Source organism: Drosophila bipectinata, chromosome 3R (assembly GCF_030179905.1).
Source record: "Drosophila bipectinata strain 14024-0381.07 chromosome 3R, DbipHiC1v2, whole genome shotgun sequence".
Classification (NCBI taxonomy): domain Eukaryota; kingdom Metazoa; phylum Arthropoda; class Insecta; order Diptera; family Drosophilidae; genus Drosophila; species Drosophila bipectinata.
Genome location: NC_091739.1, coordinates 24,694,551 through 24,708,500, shown reverse-complemented (window position 1 = coordinate 24,708,500; position 13,950 = coordinate 24,694,551). Strand labels below are relative to the sequence as shown.

General features: G+C 44.6%; 11 protein-coding genes across 11 annotated transcripts; 6 read left to right on the top strand and 5 right to left on the bottom strand.

Annotated features, from left to right (window-relative positions):
• Window positions 1–209: 209 nt before the first annotated feature.
• On the top strand, window positions 210–1,924 carry LOC108121844 (uncharacterized). The gene is made up of 4 exons (XM_017236142.3): window positions 210–401; window positions 678–1,173; window positions 1,232–1,534; window positions 1,621–1,924. Exons 1-4 carry the CDS (start codon window positions 290–292, stop codon window positions 1,871–1,873), a joined length of 1,164 nt encoding a protein of 387 aa, XP_017091631.3. The 5' UTR covers window positions 210–289; the 3' UTR covers window positions 1,874–1,924.
• On the bottom strand, window positions 1,837–3,111 carry LOC108121845 (uncharacterized). The gene is made up of 3 exons (XM_017236143.2): window positions 2,285–3,111; window positions 2,116–2,226; window positions 1,837–2,045 (listed from the first exon to the last, which is right to left on the bottom strand). The coding sequence occupies exons 1-3, from the start codon at window positions 3,109–3,111 to the stop codon at window positions 1,910–1,912; spliced, it is 1,074 nt and encodes a 357-aa protein (XP_017091632.2). The 3' UTR covers window positions 1,837–1,909.
• Window positions 3,112–3,342: 231 nt separating this feature from the next.
• On the bottom strand, window positions 3,343–4,378 carry LOC108121916 (uncharacterized). Its single transcript, XM_017236226.2, has 3 exons — window positions 3,711–4,378; window positions 3,536–3,646; window positions 3,343–3,478 (listed from the first exon to the last, which is right to left on the bottom strand). Exons 1-3 carry the CDS (start codon window positions 4,376–4,378, stop codon window positions 3,343–3,345), a joined length of 915 nt encoding a protein of 304 aa, XP_017091715.2.
• A 121-nt stretch (window positions 4,379–4,499) lies between these two features.
• On the top strand, window positions 4,500–5,408 carry LOC108121900 (uncharacterized). Its single transcript, XM_017236204.3, has 3 exons — window positions 4,500–4,706; window positions 4,763–5,163; window positions 5,227–5,408. Exons 1-3 carry the CDS (start codon window positions 4,614–4,616, stop codon window positions 5,384–5,386), a joined length of 654 nt encoding a protein of 217 aa, XP_017091693.2. The 5' UTR covers window positions 4,500–4,613; the 3' UTR covers window positions 5,387–5,408.
• Window positions 5,409–5,518: 110 nt separating this feature from the next.
• On the top strand, window positions 5,519–6,224 carry LOC108121889 (uncharacterized). The gene is made up of 2 exons (XM_017236193.2): window positions 5,519–5,997; window positions 6,053–6,224. The coding sequence occupies exons 1-2, from the start codon at window positions 5,519–5,521 to the stop codon at window positions 6,222–6,224; spliced, it is 651 nt and encodes a 216-aa protein (XP_017091682.2).
• LOC108121890 (uncharacterized) lies at window positions 6,108–8,102 on the bottom strand. The gene is made up of 2 exons (XM_017236194.3): window positions 6,625–8,102; window positions 6,108–6,528 (listed from the first exon to the last, which is right to left on the bottom strand). Exons 1-2 carry the CDS (start codon window positions 7,131–7,133, stop codon window positions 6,372–6,374), a joined length of 666 nt encoding a protein of 221 aa, XP_017091683.2. The 5' UTR covers window positions 7,134–8,102; the 3' UTR covers window positions 6,108–6,371.
• LOC108121856 (uncharacterized) lies at window positions 7,557–8,505 on the top strand. Its single transcript, XM_070280702.1, is given in 5 exon segments — window positions 7,557–7,712; window positions 7,750–7,773; window positions 7,776–8,038; window positions 8,095–8,205; window positions 8,265–8,505. Coding segments are annotated over 5 exon segments (702 nt in total). The 3' UTR covers window positions 8,413–8,505.
• Window positions 8,506–8,521: 16 nt separating this feature from the next.
• LOC108121855 (uncharacterized) lies at window positions 8,522–9,492 on the bottom strand. The gene has a single exon (XM_017236155.3). It carries the CDS (start codon window positions 9,341–9,343, stop codon window positions 8,630–8,632), a length of 714 nt encoding a protein of 237 aa, XP_017091644.2. The 5' UTR covers window positions 9,344–9,492; the 3' UTR covers window positions 8,522–8,629.
• A 51-nt stretch (window positions 9,493–9,543) lies between these two features.
• LOC108121756 (uncharacterized) lies at window positions 9,544–10,787 on the bottom strand. Its single transcript, XM_070280701.1, has 5 exons — window positions 10,363–10,787; window positions 10,165–10,200; window positions 9,924–10,100; window positions 9,743–9,859; window positions 9,544–9,687 (listed from the first exon to the last, which is right to left on the bottom strand). Exons 1-5 carry the CDS (start codon window positions 10,785–10,787, stop codon window positions 9,558–9,560), a joined length of 885 nt encoding a protein of 294 aa, XP_070136802.1. The 3' UTR covers window positions 9,544–9,557.
• A 153-nt stretch (window positions 10,788–10,940) lies between these two features.
• LOC108122061 (uncharacterized) lies at window positions 10,941–11,892 on the top strand. The gene is made up of 2 exons (XM_017236513.3): window positions 10,941–11,476; window positions 11,528–11,892. The coding sequence occupies exons 1-2, from the start codon at window positions 11,072–11,074 to the stop codon at window positions 11,714–11,716; spliced, it is 594 nt and encodes a 197-aa protein (XP_017092002.2). The 5' UTR covers window positions 10,941–11,071; the 3' UTR covers window positions 11,717–11,892.
• A 124-nt stretch (window positions 11,893–12,016) lies between these two features.
• Window positions 12,017–13,923, top strand: LOC108122060 (tRNA modification GTPase GTPBP3, mitochondrial). Its single transcript, XM_017236512.3, has 3 exons — window positions 12,017–12,270; window positions 12,474–12,779; window positions 12,847–13,923. Exons 1-3 carry the CDS (start codon window positions 12,082–12,084, stop codon window positions 13,831–13,833), a joined length of 1,482 nt encoding a protein of 493 aa, XP_017092001.2. The 5' UTR covers window positions 12,017–12,081; the 3' UTR covers window positions 13,834–13,923.
• The last annotated feature ends 27 nt before the right edge of the window (window positions 13,924–13,950 follow it).

The following is a 13,950-nucleotide window of genomic DNA, read 5'->3' as shown; positions in this document are numbered from 1 at the left end:
TTGGGCCAACATCGCGGGACTTTTCGCTGACAGTTGACGTATGCTGGGACCGCAAGCAAAGAGGAAAATGTGGAGCTGGAAAACAAGGAAGAGCTGCAATCGCAGCTGCAACCCGATGGCCAATTCCCCGGCACCGGCTTTAATGCTCCTCCCCCTTATCGTGTTCGCCCATTTGGGTGTCATCCTGGCTGACGGACTGAAGGCCGGCGGATCCATCGAGCTGGCAACCGGCAGCCCGTCACTGAACATAAACAATGACGACAGCAACAGCCTGGAGCAGCTCATCGAGATGAGGCTGAATGAGTCCCAATCCGCATCCGTTCAAGGCAGGCAGTCGGAAGAGCTGTTGTCCAGGAAACGACGCTATTTGGTATTTCCGGAGGGCAGCTCCTTTCAGATCGGTAAGTCAGTTAGCCGAAAAGGCAGTGGCAAAGGCACGAAACATTCGCAAGGGGGCTTCAAAAGTTAAAAACCTTTTTTAAAAAAAGTTTATTTTTAAATGTTTTGAAAACTATAATATTATAGACTTAAGTACATGTTCATATTATATTAAATATCTTTAAGCTACATGAAATAATATTTAATGAAGAATATTTCTGTAAGCCCCCCTTGGCTGCCCCCTTATGCACAATTCAAACAAATCTCACGCCTCACTGGTCTCCTATTCTTCCGTTCAGTGTACGACGAAATTGTGGGAGTTGTAGACCATACGAACTACTTGATTCTGGGCGTCACGGTGGCTTTGGCCTGGGAGCTGCCCAGCAAGCCACCCAGCGAAGAACTGGACGATCTGCTGACCAAGCTGGAGGATGGTACTTTGGACATAAGTCGCAACGACACCGTGTCGAATATAACCTACGTGGATGATGCAGCCAACGACCAGACAACGACCAGCAGTCCCTTGGATTACAAACCAAACTACATTAACTTGTCAAGCTACGGGAGTGGCAGCAACTCCTACTACAGTTCCTCTCCCGTTTTCCGGACTCCGATGCATCCGTCTCATCAGTATGCTGACAGTTATTACAGCCGTCCGAAGGGAGGCAGGCGCAAAGACCCCTACTACTACTACGGTGGGCCAGGGATGAGCTCCAGAAATCCTTTCGCCAAGTGGACACGTCCCTATACTCCTGCCAAGAACTCACGCTACCCCTACTGGGCACTCAACTCGAGGTAAGTTTTTTAATACTTATTTCAAAGAAAAATTTTTTTCAAAAAGGATACTTTACAGACTTAAAGATCGTTACTATGGAAATAGGCAGACACTAAGGCGACAAGATGTACCTCCTAGGACAACCACCACCACAACTACCAGACGGCCCACTAGACCACCAGCACCGCGTCACCATCGCATATATCCAGTGTTTGGAAAGCGCAGTATTCCGGATGCAGAAAATCCGCATAAACGGCAACGCCGTAGTGGAGTGGCTAGTGAGCACGAGGAGCACTTGACCAGATTGGAAGAGCTGCAGATAAAGCATCACCGTAGGAGTCGTCAGTCTTTGTACGAACGAATCGAAAAGTATTTAGACAAGTGAGTAGCCAATTAGAAAACAAAAACAAGCTCTGGAAATTATTAATTAATGGTCAACCAAAACCATGTTTTCCGTTTCTTGACAGACGTGGTCACCACGGCTACCACTGTGTGCTCCGCACGCTCTGCGAAACGGGACAAAAGTCAGCGGAACAGGAGCCTGGCACATTTGTGGGCGAACTAATGCGAGCGGTGTTCACCATTCCAGAGGCCTTGGACAACGAACCCGTCGCTTACCGAGACACCCACTACGACAAGGCACACGCCGCCAAACAGGACTGCGCCACTCTTTATCCGGAGTGCAAACAGTCCATGTGGGCCGCGCAGTTCATACAATAAACCCCCACATCCCAAGTCCATTGTAATGAGTTTTATTCAGTTCCATTTGCCTCCCAGCAGCCAAGCTAAAATATTGAGCTTACACGAATCGCGGAAGTGCAGGTCGCAATCGTCCGCGTCCATTTTCATGATGCGGGAGTAGTCATCCTCGACGCCGGTTATGGTGGGGAATCTGCAAAATTAATATTTAATTCATTTTAAGTCACATCAGGAAAGAATTCTTTAAAAACGATAAAACCTACGTAAAAACCAGCCGCACTATATCCTGGAGCATCGAATATCCTTTGGGCAAAAGCAGTCGCTTGCTATCGCAAATAGCTCTCAAAACACAGGCCTTGCCATCGATGCCCAAACTAAAATAAGTACATGTATTAAATTCAAGAATTTTAAAAGCGAAATGCTAGTCCTCACATATTACTAAATCCTTCAAAATGTTCGAATAGCTGCCGACGATCTCTGTGTCCGTTGTAGTGCCGCCAGTCATCAACATGACCAAGCTCCGGATAGTGAGGAGGGTGATGAGGAGTCATGTCGGGATCAAAAGGTTCCTCATAGCTAAGTGAATTCGAAGACCTCACATCCGCATAAGGCTCCACCTCAGGATCGAAGTACTCACCATCCACCGATCTCTGCCAGCGATTTGGATAACTGGCATACTTTGCCCACTGGGGGGACTTTGTTGCCCATTTGGTCCATTTTCCAGGTTGGCTGTATGTCTGATAGTTTTTATTTGCTGATGACCAGTTTTCATAACGCTGGCCGTATTTGGACCAATGGGCCCATTTAGCAGGATCGGAATACGAGGATATGTGGGGTCTCTCATCTATGCGACTGTGTAGTCTTATCGGATTTGGCTTCTTAACGGGAGTGGCTTTAAAACGCCAATTGGTTCCTGGTATCCAAACATAGGTGGGTTCTGTTGTGGTTTTTGGCTTCTCCGTGGTAGTTGTTCTTTGGCGGTATCGTTTTGGATAGACGTCCTCCCTTTTGGAGGGCACTGGGTAGTAGCAGGCCTGCTCAATATTCATGGATACACCTTTTGGATAGGCCGAGATGAGACCTTTGCTGAGTTGTCCCGTAAACTTTAAGTTGGAGCCCGGAGGAAACAGAACAAAACGCTTTCGCCTTGAAAATACCCGATCCACTGCATGATTAAGTTTCGTATGATTGAACTCCACTTGAGGAACCACCAAATGGATGAGTTCCAAAGAGAATAAGATCAACACCCAGCCCCGCATGGCTCAAGAATACTGATTGAGACATCGTTACCCTAACAAGAAGGTCTTATCGATTTCGACTTGTTGAGTAGTGATAATTGTTCAATCCACAATTGAATCTAATTTAATAAGAACGTGACAATAAACGGTGTCGCAGGTGGGTGGGACTATTTCGGTAAATCTGTAAATTATACGGATAAACAAACCTTCAAAAGAAATCTACAAATCAGACTTTAAGATATTCATAAGTATTTATTCGACTCTACCACTTAGTAACCAAATTAAAAAGTTCATATTACACTTCGTCTTCAATTCCTCGGAGCACTCGTCTGGATCGCGGTCCATAATGCGACTGTATTCATCTTTCAAACCATCCAATCGTGGTAATCTTTAAAAGCAATCTTATAGGAAAATCGGCCAATTTTAATATTTTTTTTAAACTTACGTGAAAATCAAACGAAGCATGTCGTGCAACATAGAATATCCTGGCGGCAAAAGCAATCGTTTACTATCACATATAGTCCGTAGAATACACGACTTGACATCAATGCCAATGCTGTTAAAAAATCACAAATGATACTAATTATAAATATTTTAAAATTTTTAGCCTTTGAACCCACAGAGTACTTAATTTGGTGAATCGATCAAACAAGTCCCTTCGATCCCGATGGCCACGGACATGATGGGAATTCCACGCTTCACTGTATCGATTCCACTTGGGAGATGGCGTGGTCCACTTTGATACCTTCTCCTGATTCCAGCCTTTCCACTGATGATTCTGCCATTTTTGATCCGAATACTTGGAGTATTGGCTCCACTGTTGCCATTTGAAAGGATTTGCATAGCTTTCATCATCAATTCGATGGGTTTTTGGAGGTGGCTGTCTCCATTTGGGCTTCGGTAGGGTCTGGGCCTTGAAACGCCAATCGGTGCCTGGTATATAGACAATAGAATCCGAAAGCTTTTCTGGCTTCTTCGTTGTAGTTTTGGGCCGGAACCTTTTAGGGTAAACATCCTCCAGTGTTCCAGGAATTGGAAAGTAGAGAGCCTCCTCCAACACAAATGTAATACCCTTCGGATAGGTCGCAATGAGGCCAGTGGCAAAGGAACATGTGAACTTCACAAACGATCCTGGTGGAAACAAAAGCGCCCTTCGTTTTCGGCTAAAAACTCTCTCTACTGCCGCTTTCAGTTCAGATTTATTTTTCAATTTGGAATTCTTTTCCCCCAGACTTGGCCAAAAGCCGGCAAGCAGCACAAGCATAACAAAGATCGTGGCTCGTAGCATCTTTACCAACTGAACTGAGCGGAAATCGTTGAATCTTAACGGAGGCGCCTTCAATCTGACATCGCAAACCATTTCCCCAAATATTTACCCGCCAGCGATTGATGTCTTGATTTATTTACCATACTTATATGTCCATTAACCCACCGACCCAATTTGTTGGACAATTGTTGGATTTGGGTATTTGTACTGATCGAGATCAGTACCTTTTTCTGGCGCAACACACACGGTTCTCAAGATGAAACTCAGCTGGCTGAGATCACTTATTTTAGTTTCCTTCCTCACCAATCACTCAGTTTCCCTTCTGTGGCCAGCATCGTCAAATTTGGGTGTAAGTTTTTAGTGTTTTCTGAAAGAAAGATTATAATATTAACCTATTCCTGATAGTTAACTCTTTCGGTTTCCTTTCCCATTGCTGAGCTACTTCCGGAGCGTCGCATTTTGATAGATTGGTGCTTTGCTATCTCTTATAATTACCCGTACAACCTCACGGAATTTTATAGTATACCCATATGGCCGGGATTTGCCAATTACAAAGCTAAGCGCGAAGTTACCACCCTGGAGCTAACCGATGAAAGTTTTTACGCAAAATACGGACATGATGGGGAGACCGGAATACATCCAAAGGATTTTTCAGCTGCCGAGCTCTACGCCTTTTTGGAGGATAATCTAGCAGGTTATGGAATCCATGAAACGTGTTTGCTGAGAAGTGTCTGTGAATTGGCCCAACATCCCTTTGATGATAAACATAGACACATGCTGACTGATATTGTTACTTTCGTACTGAGGTAAGTAGTTTCCTATATATTAGATAATATTTATTGACTTTAGAATCTTCTATCCTTTGCTAGTCCCTCCCAACATGAAGGCTTTCAAGATGATGAAGATGTATATAGAGAAGCCTACGAGCAGGCCGAGCAAGATGGATTTTTGGGCAGAGACTGCTCGAGATTGTATTCCCACTGCAAACACGACCTGTTACAGCTCATAAGCCAAGTCATATTTCAATAGAACCAATAAAATAACACAAAGAATAAAAAAGAGGCCTACCTGTAAATTGCACTGTCTATGCGTTTCATTAGCAACTTTTGGAAGCCACTTATTATCGAAGTGCGTGTTGTCCGGAGATCACATCACATCGAAATGTGTCTCAAGCGCGTACACTTCATCGGAGCTCTGTTGGCGCTTTGGAGCTTTCCAGCTTCGTCGGAGTTCCCTTTGCTGTTTCCCGCTTCTTCCGTTTACCAGGTGACTTCCTCGTTGTCCGTCCCCGTCGTAATACCCGATCGCAAGCTCTTCTGGGACTGGGGTCTGCAAATGAACTATGCCTTTCCGAGTCAGCCCTCGTCCTTTTACGCGGCCACCATCTGGCCGGATGAGTTCTCGCGACGCGGCAAGCGTCATTTGCGGAACGAGACTGAGAAGTATTTGCCAGGAGGAGTAAAGTCAATGCATCCTAATGATTTCACTGCCGGAGAACTTTACGAAAGCCTTGAGAACATGCTAGCGCGCTACGGCTTCGATGAGTCCTGTCTGTTGCGCAGTGTTTGTGAGCTAGCCCGACATCCCTTCCAGGATGCGGAAAGCAACATGCTCACCGCCTTACTGACCTTCACCCTGACGTAAGTTTTTGCGAATTGAAAAAAAATTTAAATTAAACTAAGAACTGATTTGCAGACCATCAATGCACGAGGCCTTTGGTCCCAAAGAACGTGTCTACCGAGAAGCCTACGAGCAGGCGGAGCAATACGGATTTATGGGAAACGATTGTGCGGGTCTATATACCAACTGCCCGTTTGAGTTTCTCACAGGAATCAGCAGTCTTTTGAGCTCCAAGCTAAGTACCTAGCCAGACAAACTTGCCTGTGAATTTATGGCTGTTTTCCAGTCAACTGAATGTTATGGATTTCAATGATGATGCACTTGCACTCCGTTCATAATTTCTTCATCACCAAATGAATGTACACAAATTATAGGCTATTCGATTATCTTTATTTCATCTGACCAGTCGGGTGGCTAAGTTTATTATGTCTGTGTCACAGCTAGGATACGAGAGGTGGCACTCTCCTCCCAGGAAGCCAATCTGTTCGGCTCTTTCATATTTGTCGCGGTAATGCTTCTCATCCTGGGAGAAACCCTCGTGCTGGGAAGGTCTAAAAATATAAAGGAACCCAAATTTTGATATTAATAAAAAATAAAATAAATAAAATATATTTCTATAACTTATAAAATAAAAGTCTTAAACTTACGTAAGCAGAAAGGTGATGGCCTGGGTAACCAGCGCATAGTAATGATTTTCCGCAAAAGGATGCCGGGCTAGTTCACAAACACAGCGCAGCAGACAGGATCGGTGGACTCCATAGGTCTCAAGCAAGTTCTCCAGCCCCAAGTACATCTGACCTGCTGTGAAGTCACCTGGGTGCATGGCATCTTCCTGTTCCTGATCCAAGCTTTTTAGATCCGCATCAGAACTATTTGGCAAGTGGCGCTTTTGTCGCCGTGACAGCTCGTCCGCCCAGATGGAGGCGTTGTAGAATGCCGATACTGTGGTGGGCAAGTTATAGTTCATCTGGAAGCCCATGTCCACGAAGACCTTGGTGCGTGTGGGTAGGTCGAGGGGTATCGAGATGGACGAGGTGAGCTGAAGCACCGTGGTGGATGGAAACAACAGTAGCCCCCCTATCGGAGATATGAGTACAATCACTATCAACGCGACCTGGCCGATCTTCTCCACGTTGTGCTGCTTTGAACGACGCATGGTGTTTTGTGATCCGCCCGAGAATCACGCATCCAGAAGCCCCGAATCATTGTTAGCTCTCTTTTGTCTATTTGGGACTTAATTAGGCGACCTGCAAATGAGTGGATCAACGACCAGCGATAGATGCGTGTGAAGCAATTAGACCGAATTAGTCAATAGAACACCTCTGCTTCCGAAACTGGAGCGCATGCTCCATCATTAGAATTTCTTGGATAAGACGTTCCAGCCAATCAAAAGTCTTCTACACAATACCCTATTCTTTCTTTTAAAGAATCACAGCTATGGACAAAGAGTAGCAACCTATTCTCCGTTCTTAGTCTTTATTTGGAGACATGCCAATTTCTTGGCCAAACAAATATGGGTGCGGAGATCCGAGTTTAAACAAAGCCAGGTTAGTTAGCATTGCAATCGAAAACAAACAACATGGTCCAGACGGGTCTGACCTGGCAGCTTCTGCTTCTAACGGTGATCGCCACCACCACTCTAGTAGAAGCCCATACCCATATCAACTTCGATCCCGATGCCAAAGGAAACAGCAGCTTGAGTTACAGCAATAAGCCCCTGAGTCGCTCCAAGAGAGTGGCGATTTACGATGGCCAGGGAGTTGTCAAGGTAGAAATACTCATTGAATCCTGATCTTGAGCTTATCCTATACTCATCCTTAAGTTGGTGCCTAGCTTTGCGTATCCTTGTAAACAAGTCGACAAGGACCAATCCTTTTGGTGGTTCTTCAACGTGCAGGGCCAGTGGATTCCCACCACCGTTCCTATCTACTGGTGGAGCTTCTGGAACACCTCGACGTTCGTTTCCACGGCACGCGAGTGGCGCAAGGATATGCAGACAAAGCTTTCCCATGATGAGGCCAGATCCTGGGTATATACTGCCATTGAACTAGGCATGGAGCAGTAAGTATATTTCCAAATTTTAAAAAAGGTTACTATGTTATTCTATTTTCATTTAGAATTGGAGGGCAAAATGCTGGAGCATGCCTGCTAAGGAGCATTTGCGAAATCTCTCAAAGGCCCTTTCAAAACAGCAATATTTTTAGTGAAATAGCAAATTCAATAATGGTGTACGTTTGATATATTTGGATGTATTTAAAAACAGTATTTAGATTCTCCTGATTTACAGACCCACCTTGGACAACGTTGCAGGAAAGTATCTGCACGCAAGGGATGCTGGACGTGGAGGAGCCAATTGCCAAAAGACTTACCAAGACTGCAGCCCAATTCTTTGGACGCTAATAACAAACATGGCTAGAAATCCCTTTGCCTATTGAGTATCGCAATTGTACCAGAAAGACAATCATCACCTCATTATCTCAGGGAAAAAACCAAACGATAGAATGACCTAATAAAGCTTTTTGAACCCATCCCTTGCAATACTAATTATAAATTTTTACACCGCACTCCGGATTATGGTTTATTTCAGTCGACAGATAATGTGTACGCTCCCGGCTTCTGGAACTTCTAGGTCTACTCCAAATTGACCAGATTTTATTGGCTGGGTTTTCTGCTCTTGGCTAGGGCTCTCTTGCGATACATAGCCCAGACCTCGCACAACATAGGTACCGCAGTGCAGTTGCACTCCTGCGGGGGTGCGGCTGCGAGCTTACTCCTCTTGCACTCGGAGAATGAAGGATACGGGGTCAGGGGCTTGACGCAGTCCGCTGGGGCTCGATTTTTGTTACATATGGACGGGGTTCTTCCTTCCTTGTGACAGCGTCTGGGAATTTTGGGGCAAGAACCCTCCTGATGTTCGGGACAGGGTTGGGGGCAAGCAGTAGCTGGCCTGGCCTGGCGCTTGCGCCGCTTCACCGGAGCTGGCTTGGCCTGGGCATAGCAGCAGATCTTCTTGGGCTTGATATTGATAGGAGGGCAAGCCACCCAGGTCTGCCAGTACTTGCGTTTCGCCTTGTCAGACTCCACATAGTAGATGTCGTCGAAGCGAGGATTGAACGGGCAGTACGTGTCCTCGGGATCGCAGAACGGGTTCAGCCACATGGATTTGAGCTTTGGCTGCGTAACCCTCTTGATTTTCGGCTCACTTTCTGGCCTACCGCACGGATAGTTTTTGTTGACCGTGGGGCACCGGTCCTTGCCACCCTTCTTTGCGCACCCGGATCCGAAGCGCTGGCACATGCACAGGGCACCTCGCGACCTTAGACTGGAAGTGAGCAGTCCGCCAGCCATTTTTAAGTTTAACACCATTTTATACTGAAAATTTGAAAATGAATAAAGAATTTTGAATATTTAAAAACTGAACGCCGAAAAAAAAACTAGGAATTTTGAATTTTGAAGGTTTCGGATACTGGAATTTAGAGGACTGTCCAGTTCGGAGGCTGAATGTGTAATGAATTGAGAGTCGGTGCCCGTTCCTACCCCAGTAACAAAACACGACAATTTGATTGACGGCCTACTTAGATTATATATTTTTGCCGTTTTGTGTTAGAAAGTTTAGAACATTGTATGGACAACTTGGAGCATAAAAAAGAGCACAGTCCTTGACGTCCTTGCGATGTTTGTACTTGCCATCCTGTATCTCTTCGGGAACCCTGAAAGTAGGGTTTAGTTTACGTTTTGAGTGCTACAATCATATACTATTCTTACGTCAATACAATTCGCATAAGATCTTCCATAAGAAAACCCTCGTGGTGGGCTGCGTTTATTTTAGCTCTCAGTTCACACATGGCTCTTTTGATGCACGATTTTAGGTCTATTTGAAAGCTGCAATGAAGGATCTTTAATAATAAAAAAAGGGTAAATTATGATTCTCATTTTCGTTGCCTACACTTTTCCCATAGCCTCGAACTGATCAAATATTTCTCTGCGCTCTCTGTAGCCGCGATTTAATTTCCAACTTGGAACTTCAGACCAGGACCCATAGACCTCTTTTTTTGGATGAAGATAGTTAATTTTGGGAATACTCGCAGGTGTTTGGTAGAATGAATCTCTATTAATGGAGGAACTGTAAGAAAAAATTTATAATTACCCTTTTTTTTTATAAATCACTATCTTATGGTATTACCTACCTTTGAAACCGTTGCGACTCAGCTTTCGAATTTACTCTAAAAAGTAATGACATTAGTTGAAATTTTTTTGTTTAAAAGTTTATATAATATTTACATGGTTGGGTTGTAAGTTATTGGAGCAATAGCGGAACTCCTGATACTGGAAAAGCTAAACTTTGATTATAAAATTGTTTTCTTTTGTCTAAAACTGTAACTTACTTTCTAGAAGGTCCCCAGAAACCAGCATTCTGGTAATAATTCTGATAATAATTTTGGTAATAACTCTCTAGGGTTGGGCTTCGGTAATACGACGTGGAATCCAGTCGACGTTTTGGCTTGGTCGTCGTCTTGGGCCTGAAGCGTTTTAATATCTTTGGCTGCCAACCCTCCACAGTGTCGGGTAAAGGATGATACATATCGAACTCGAGACTATACTGAAGCCCACTAGGACGACCGCCAACTATAAGCTTTGTTAGGGCAGCGGTTAGCAAGACGGCGGCCTTATCTGGAAATATCAAGCCACGGACTTTGCGCGACAGCAGCTTATCCTCAAACGATCCGGAATTCTCAATTAAATACGTATACTTCCCTAGTATTACTGAGACAAACCCGAACGAAAGAAGCAGCAAGATGATAGACCTCATGGCGACACACCAAACATGAAACTGATACCAGTACCCGGCAGAAGAACTTCTAGCTGAAAATTAACGCCAGAGGTTTTAACTACGCTAATTGAAACAGGGGGTCCATCAGGTGGGCTTTGGAATTACATGTCACTAGAAAATATCCGGTTAAGGGTCATTTGTTTAAAAGCTGTCCCTTCGGCAACGTTTCGGCATACCAATCGAGGAACATTTCTAAACATTAAATCGAGACTTCAAAACATTTTCTACTTCTACATTTAGCTGAAAGTATTACACGGCTAAGTATGGTTAACTTCAACAGCTTCGGCCGCATCGTGGTTAACCGATGGATGGACCTCCATCGGACACGAATAGAATCCTTTCAAATACGTCACTTTTCTCGGCACTATCCGCGACCAAGCACCATCGCTCAGTACGTTCCCGAGCATCAGCTAATCCGAGAGCGTGAGAAGAGCAAATCCTACATAGAGAATAAAAATCGATCCATGTGGGAGCTAGACGGAGGCCGTGCAAATAGCTCGTCCCAAGAGGACCACAAGCGCCTGGACGATAACCAGTATCATCCTCTGGAGATAAAGCAGCGTATGTACGACTGTACCTGGGACAATTATCCGGAAAGCGTTGCAGCAAAGCAGCGGAATACTAACGTTCCACTAGTAGAGCCATATCCCCGACGACGACGAAGCCAGGTAGGCTCATTACATGATTATAGCTTACTTTCTACACGCTTTCCTTTCCAGGAAGAGCGCCCTAATACCGCTAGACCTTGGGACGACAACGCCCTTTCATTTATCAGCCAGTGGGACAATAATTTAGCCATGGTCAACCGGAACCGCTTTTCAAGGGGAAGAGGTCAGTGTGTGGAGTCCATTGTAACACCTCAGATGAGGGATGCCCTTCTAATCAGAAAGCGACAATTCTTTTACTAAAAAGGACTGGGATTTTCGACTATGAAAATATGCCTAAAAAAGAACTGCTTCAGCCGTTATAAATCTTTAGTATGTGAAGCATGCGAGTGTGTATGATAAAAATTCTAATGTTATATGTTCTGGTTTCGACGCTAAATTGAATATAATAATAAAACATGCCGAAATTGAATAGCAAAGATTCTTTTAGTTTTAGTTTCATTTTGAATTTACCGCCATTTAGAGCAGAGCTGCCATATCCAGAAAAACTAGCTGAAAGTACAGCTGTTTTGAACAGCTGTGCCATGTTGTTTCAAGAGCTGTTGTTTTGAAGTTATCGGTTTTTAGCTAATCAAGCGTTCGCGGTTTGTTTTCCATTGTTCTTGAGTATGGCGCTCCTAAGAAATGCTGCTCAAGGATTTCGGAGCAGCTTCCACCGCTTTGCCAGCAGTGGGTGCACCATCTACAGCCTGAGTTCCGGTAACGTCAAGTGCGGCGTCTCTGTTATCCGAGTATCCGGGCCACAAACAAAAAAGGCTCTCCGGGCTATTGTTGGAAACAAAGAATATGAACCAAAGGTAGGTCAATGAAATAAAGAGCACATACTTATTCTATAGTTCATTGGCACATTTAATAAAGAAACCACTTGTGTAATCAATTTTCAAAATCTTTCTAATTGATGCTAACTTTTATTCTAAGAAATTACTTAAAAGTCTTACAAAGTTTTTTAATGCATAGTTAAAATTCATACTTAATTAATTCTTGTATCTTTTTACAACAGGCCCGACAAGCATACTTAAAATCATTTTTTCATCCAGCTAGTAAAGAGATGATCGATCGCGGTCTTCTGCTCTGGTTTCCTGGACCTGCTTCTTTTACCGGAGAGGATTCCTGTGAGTTTCAGGTACACGGATCGCTGGCCGTAATTGCTGCAATGCTTGATGCCCTGGGAAAAGTGGATGGTCTGAGACCAGCGGAACCAGGAGAGTTTACGAAAAGAGCGTTTTTCGGTGGTAAATTGGATCTAACTGAAGTGGAGGGACTCGCCGATCTTATACATGCTGAAACGGAGGCGCAAAGAAAGCAGGTAAAGAACCGGATGCCTGTCTGCCCAACCCTAACCAAATAATTGTAACACAACTATTCTTTAATAGGCACTGCTGCAGAGTACAGGAGCACTGGGTCGATTATACGACAACTGGCGCCGGAGACTCATCCGATGTGCAGCTCATCTGGAGGCCTACATTGACTTTGCCGAAGAGGAACAGATCGAAGGTGGGGTCATCTTACAACTGACAAAGGAACTAAACGCTATCAAGCGCGAGATTAGGGAGCACCTTAGCGATCAGCGGCAGGGAGAGCTGCTCCGTGATGGAGTCCGAACTGTTATTATTGGAGCCCCCAATGTGGGCAAAAGCAGTTTGCTTAACCTTCTCTGCCAGCGATCTGTTTCGATAGTCACAGATCAAGCTGGAACTACACGAGATATAATAGAAACCATGCACAATTTCGGTGGATACCCCGTAGTTTTCTCCGATACGGCCGGACTGCGGAGAAACACAACGGATACCATTGAGCAAGAGGGAATACAGAGAGCTAAAGACTGCCTAGCCCAATCCGATATGGTACTACTTATGACGGATGCCAAAGCAATAAGGGAAATAAATCATGAAGATTCAGTCTCACAATTTGTGGATAACTATCTTAAGGAACTGGACATTCCTTTGGATCTGTGCAATGGTAAGCGACTGCAGCTGGTGGCCAACAAAACAGACACTCTGTCATCGACAGAGATCCAACAGCTGGAAAAGCTTTCTAATGTCCTCGCCATTTCGTGCCATAAGCCCGATAACATATCTGGGTTTCTGGGCAACTTGGAAAAACATCTGCAAGAACTTTGCGGAGAACCGAGAGCGGAGAGTCCCCGCATAACGAACACCCGGTACAGGCAGCAACTGGAGCGGTGCATTGAGCACATCGACGTCTTTCTGCGAGATTACAACCCCGACCGATACCCGGACATGGCCATTGCGGCCGCAAAGCTGCGTAATTCCGTACGCTGCATCGAACGCATCACCGGACACGTTAGCTGCGAAGATATACTTGATGTTGTGTTCAAAGATTTTTGTATTGGAAAGTGACTTGACAATAGTTTGTACCTTCTAGGCTCAAGGACTGCAAAGTACTGCCCGTTGAGTATTTAATAAAGCCATATTTTATTTTATGAGTAAAATTGGGGTTGTAATGAATATATTGAA

Bases quoted from the DNA above. Each gene is read 5' to 3' on its own strand.
- LOC108121844 (XM_017236142.3), top strand. From the start codon at position 290: ATGAGGCTGAATGAGTCCCAATCCGCATCCGTTCAAGGCAGGCAGTCG. The intron at 402-677 runs GTAAGTCAGTTA...TCTTCCGTTCAG, and splicing joins GGGCAGCTCCTTTCAGATCG to TGTACGACGAAATTGTGGGA. The intron at 1,174-1,231 runs GTAAGTTTTTTA...GATACTTTACAG, and splicing joins TACTGGGCACTCAACTCGAG to ACTTAAAGATCGTTACTATG.
- LOC108121845 (XM_017236143.2), bottom strand. From the start codon at position 3,111: ATGCGGGGCTGGGTGTTGATCTTATTCTCTTTGGAACTCATCCATTTG. The intron at 2,227-2,284 runs GTGAGGACTAGC...TACTTATTTTAG, and splicing joins TTTGAAGGATTTAGTAATAT to TTTGGGCATCGATGGCAAGG. The intron at 2,046-2,115 runs GTAGGTTTTATC...TTAATTTTGCAG, and splicing joins ATAGTGCGGCTGGTTTTTAC to ATTCCCCACCATAACCGGCG.
- LOC108121916 (XM_017236226.2), bottom strand. From the start codon at position 4,378: ATGCTACGAGCCACGATCTTTGTTATGCTTGTGCTGCTTGCCGGCTTT. The intron at 3,647-3,710 runs GTGGGTTCAAAG...ATTTTTTAACAG, and splicing joins TTCACCAAATTAAGTACTCT to CATTGGCATTGATGTCAAGT. The intron at 3,479-3,535 runs GTAAGTTTAAAA...TTGCTTTTAAAG, and splicing joins ATGCTTCGTTTGATTTTCAC to ATTACCACGATTGGATGGTT.
- LOC108121900 (XM_017236204.3), top strand. From the start codon at position 4,614: ATGAAACTCAGCTGGCTGAGATCACTTATTTTAGTTTCCTTCCTCACC. The intron at 4,707-4,762 runs GTAAGTTTTTAG...TATTCCTGATAG, and splicing joins CAGCATCGTCAAATTTGGGT to TTAACTCTTTCGGTTTCCTT. The intron at 5,164-5,226 runs GTAAGTAGTTTC...ATCCTTTGCTAG, and splicing joins ATTGTTACTTTCGTACTGAG to TCCCTCCCAACATGAAGGCT.
- LOC108121889 (XM_017236193.2), top strand. From the start codon at position 5,519: ATGTGTCTCAAGCGCGTACACTTCATCGGAGCTCTGTTGGCGCTTTGG. The intron at 5,998-6,052 runs GTAAGTTTTTGC...ACTGATTTGCAG, and splicing joins TTACTGACCTTCACCCTGAC to ACCATCAATGCACGAGGCCT.
- LOC108121890 (XM_017236194.3), bottom strand. From the start codon at position 7,133: ATGCGTCGTTCAAAGCAGCACAACGTGGAGAAGATCGGCCAGGTCGCG. The intron at 6,529-6,624 runs GTAAGTTTAAGA...TTATATTTTTAG, and splicing joins GCCATCACCTTTCTGCTTAC to ACCTTCCCAGCACGAGGGTT.
- LOC108121855 (XM_017236155.3), bottom strand. From the start codon at position 9,343: ATGGTGTTAAACTTAAAAATGGCTGGCGGACTGCTCACTTCCAGTCTA.
- LOC108121756 (XM_070280701.1), bottom strand. From the start codon at position 10,787: ATGAGGTCTATCATCTTGCTGCTTCTTTCGTTCGGGTTTGTCTCAGTA. The intron at 10,201-10,362 runs GTAAGTTACAGT...ATTACTTTTTAG, and splicing joins TTCTGGGGACCTTCTAGAAA to AGTAAATTCGAAAGCTGAGT. The intron at 10,101-10,164 runs GTAGGTAATACC...TTTTTCTTACAG, and splicing joins GAGTCGCAACGGTTTCAAAG to TTCCTCCATTAATAGAGATT.
- LOC108122061 (XM_017236513.3), top strand. From the start codon at position 11,072: ATGGTTAACTTCAACAGCTTCGGCCGCATCGTGGTTAACCGATGGATG. The intron at 11,477-11,527 runs GTAGGCTCATTA...TTTCCTTTCCAG, and splicing joins CCCGACGACGACGAAGCCAG to GAAGAGCGCCCTAATACCGC.
- LOC108122060 (XM_017236512.3), top strand. From the start codon at position 12,082: ATGGCGCTCCTAAGAAATGCTGCTCAAGGATTTCGGAGCAGCTTCCAC. The intron at 12,271-12,473 runs GTAGGTCAATGA...TTTTTACAACAG, and splicing joins ACAAAGAATATGAACCAAAG to GCCCGACAAGCATACTTAAA. The intron at 12,780-12,846 runs GTAAAGAACCGG...ATTCTTTAATAG, and splicing joins CGGAGGCGCAAAGAAAGCAG to GCACTGCTGCAGAGTACAGG.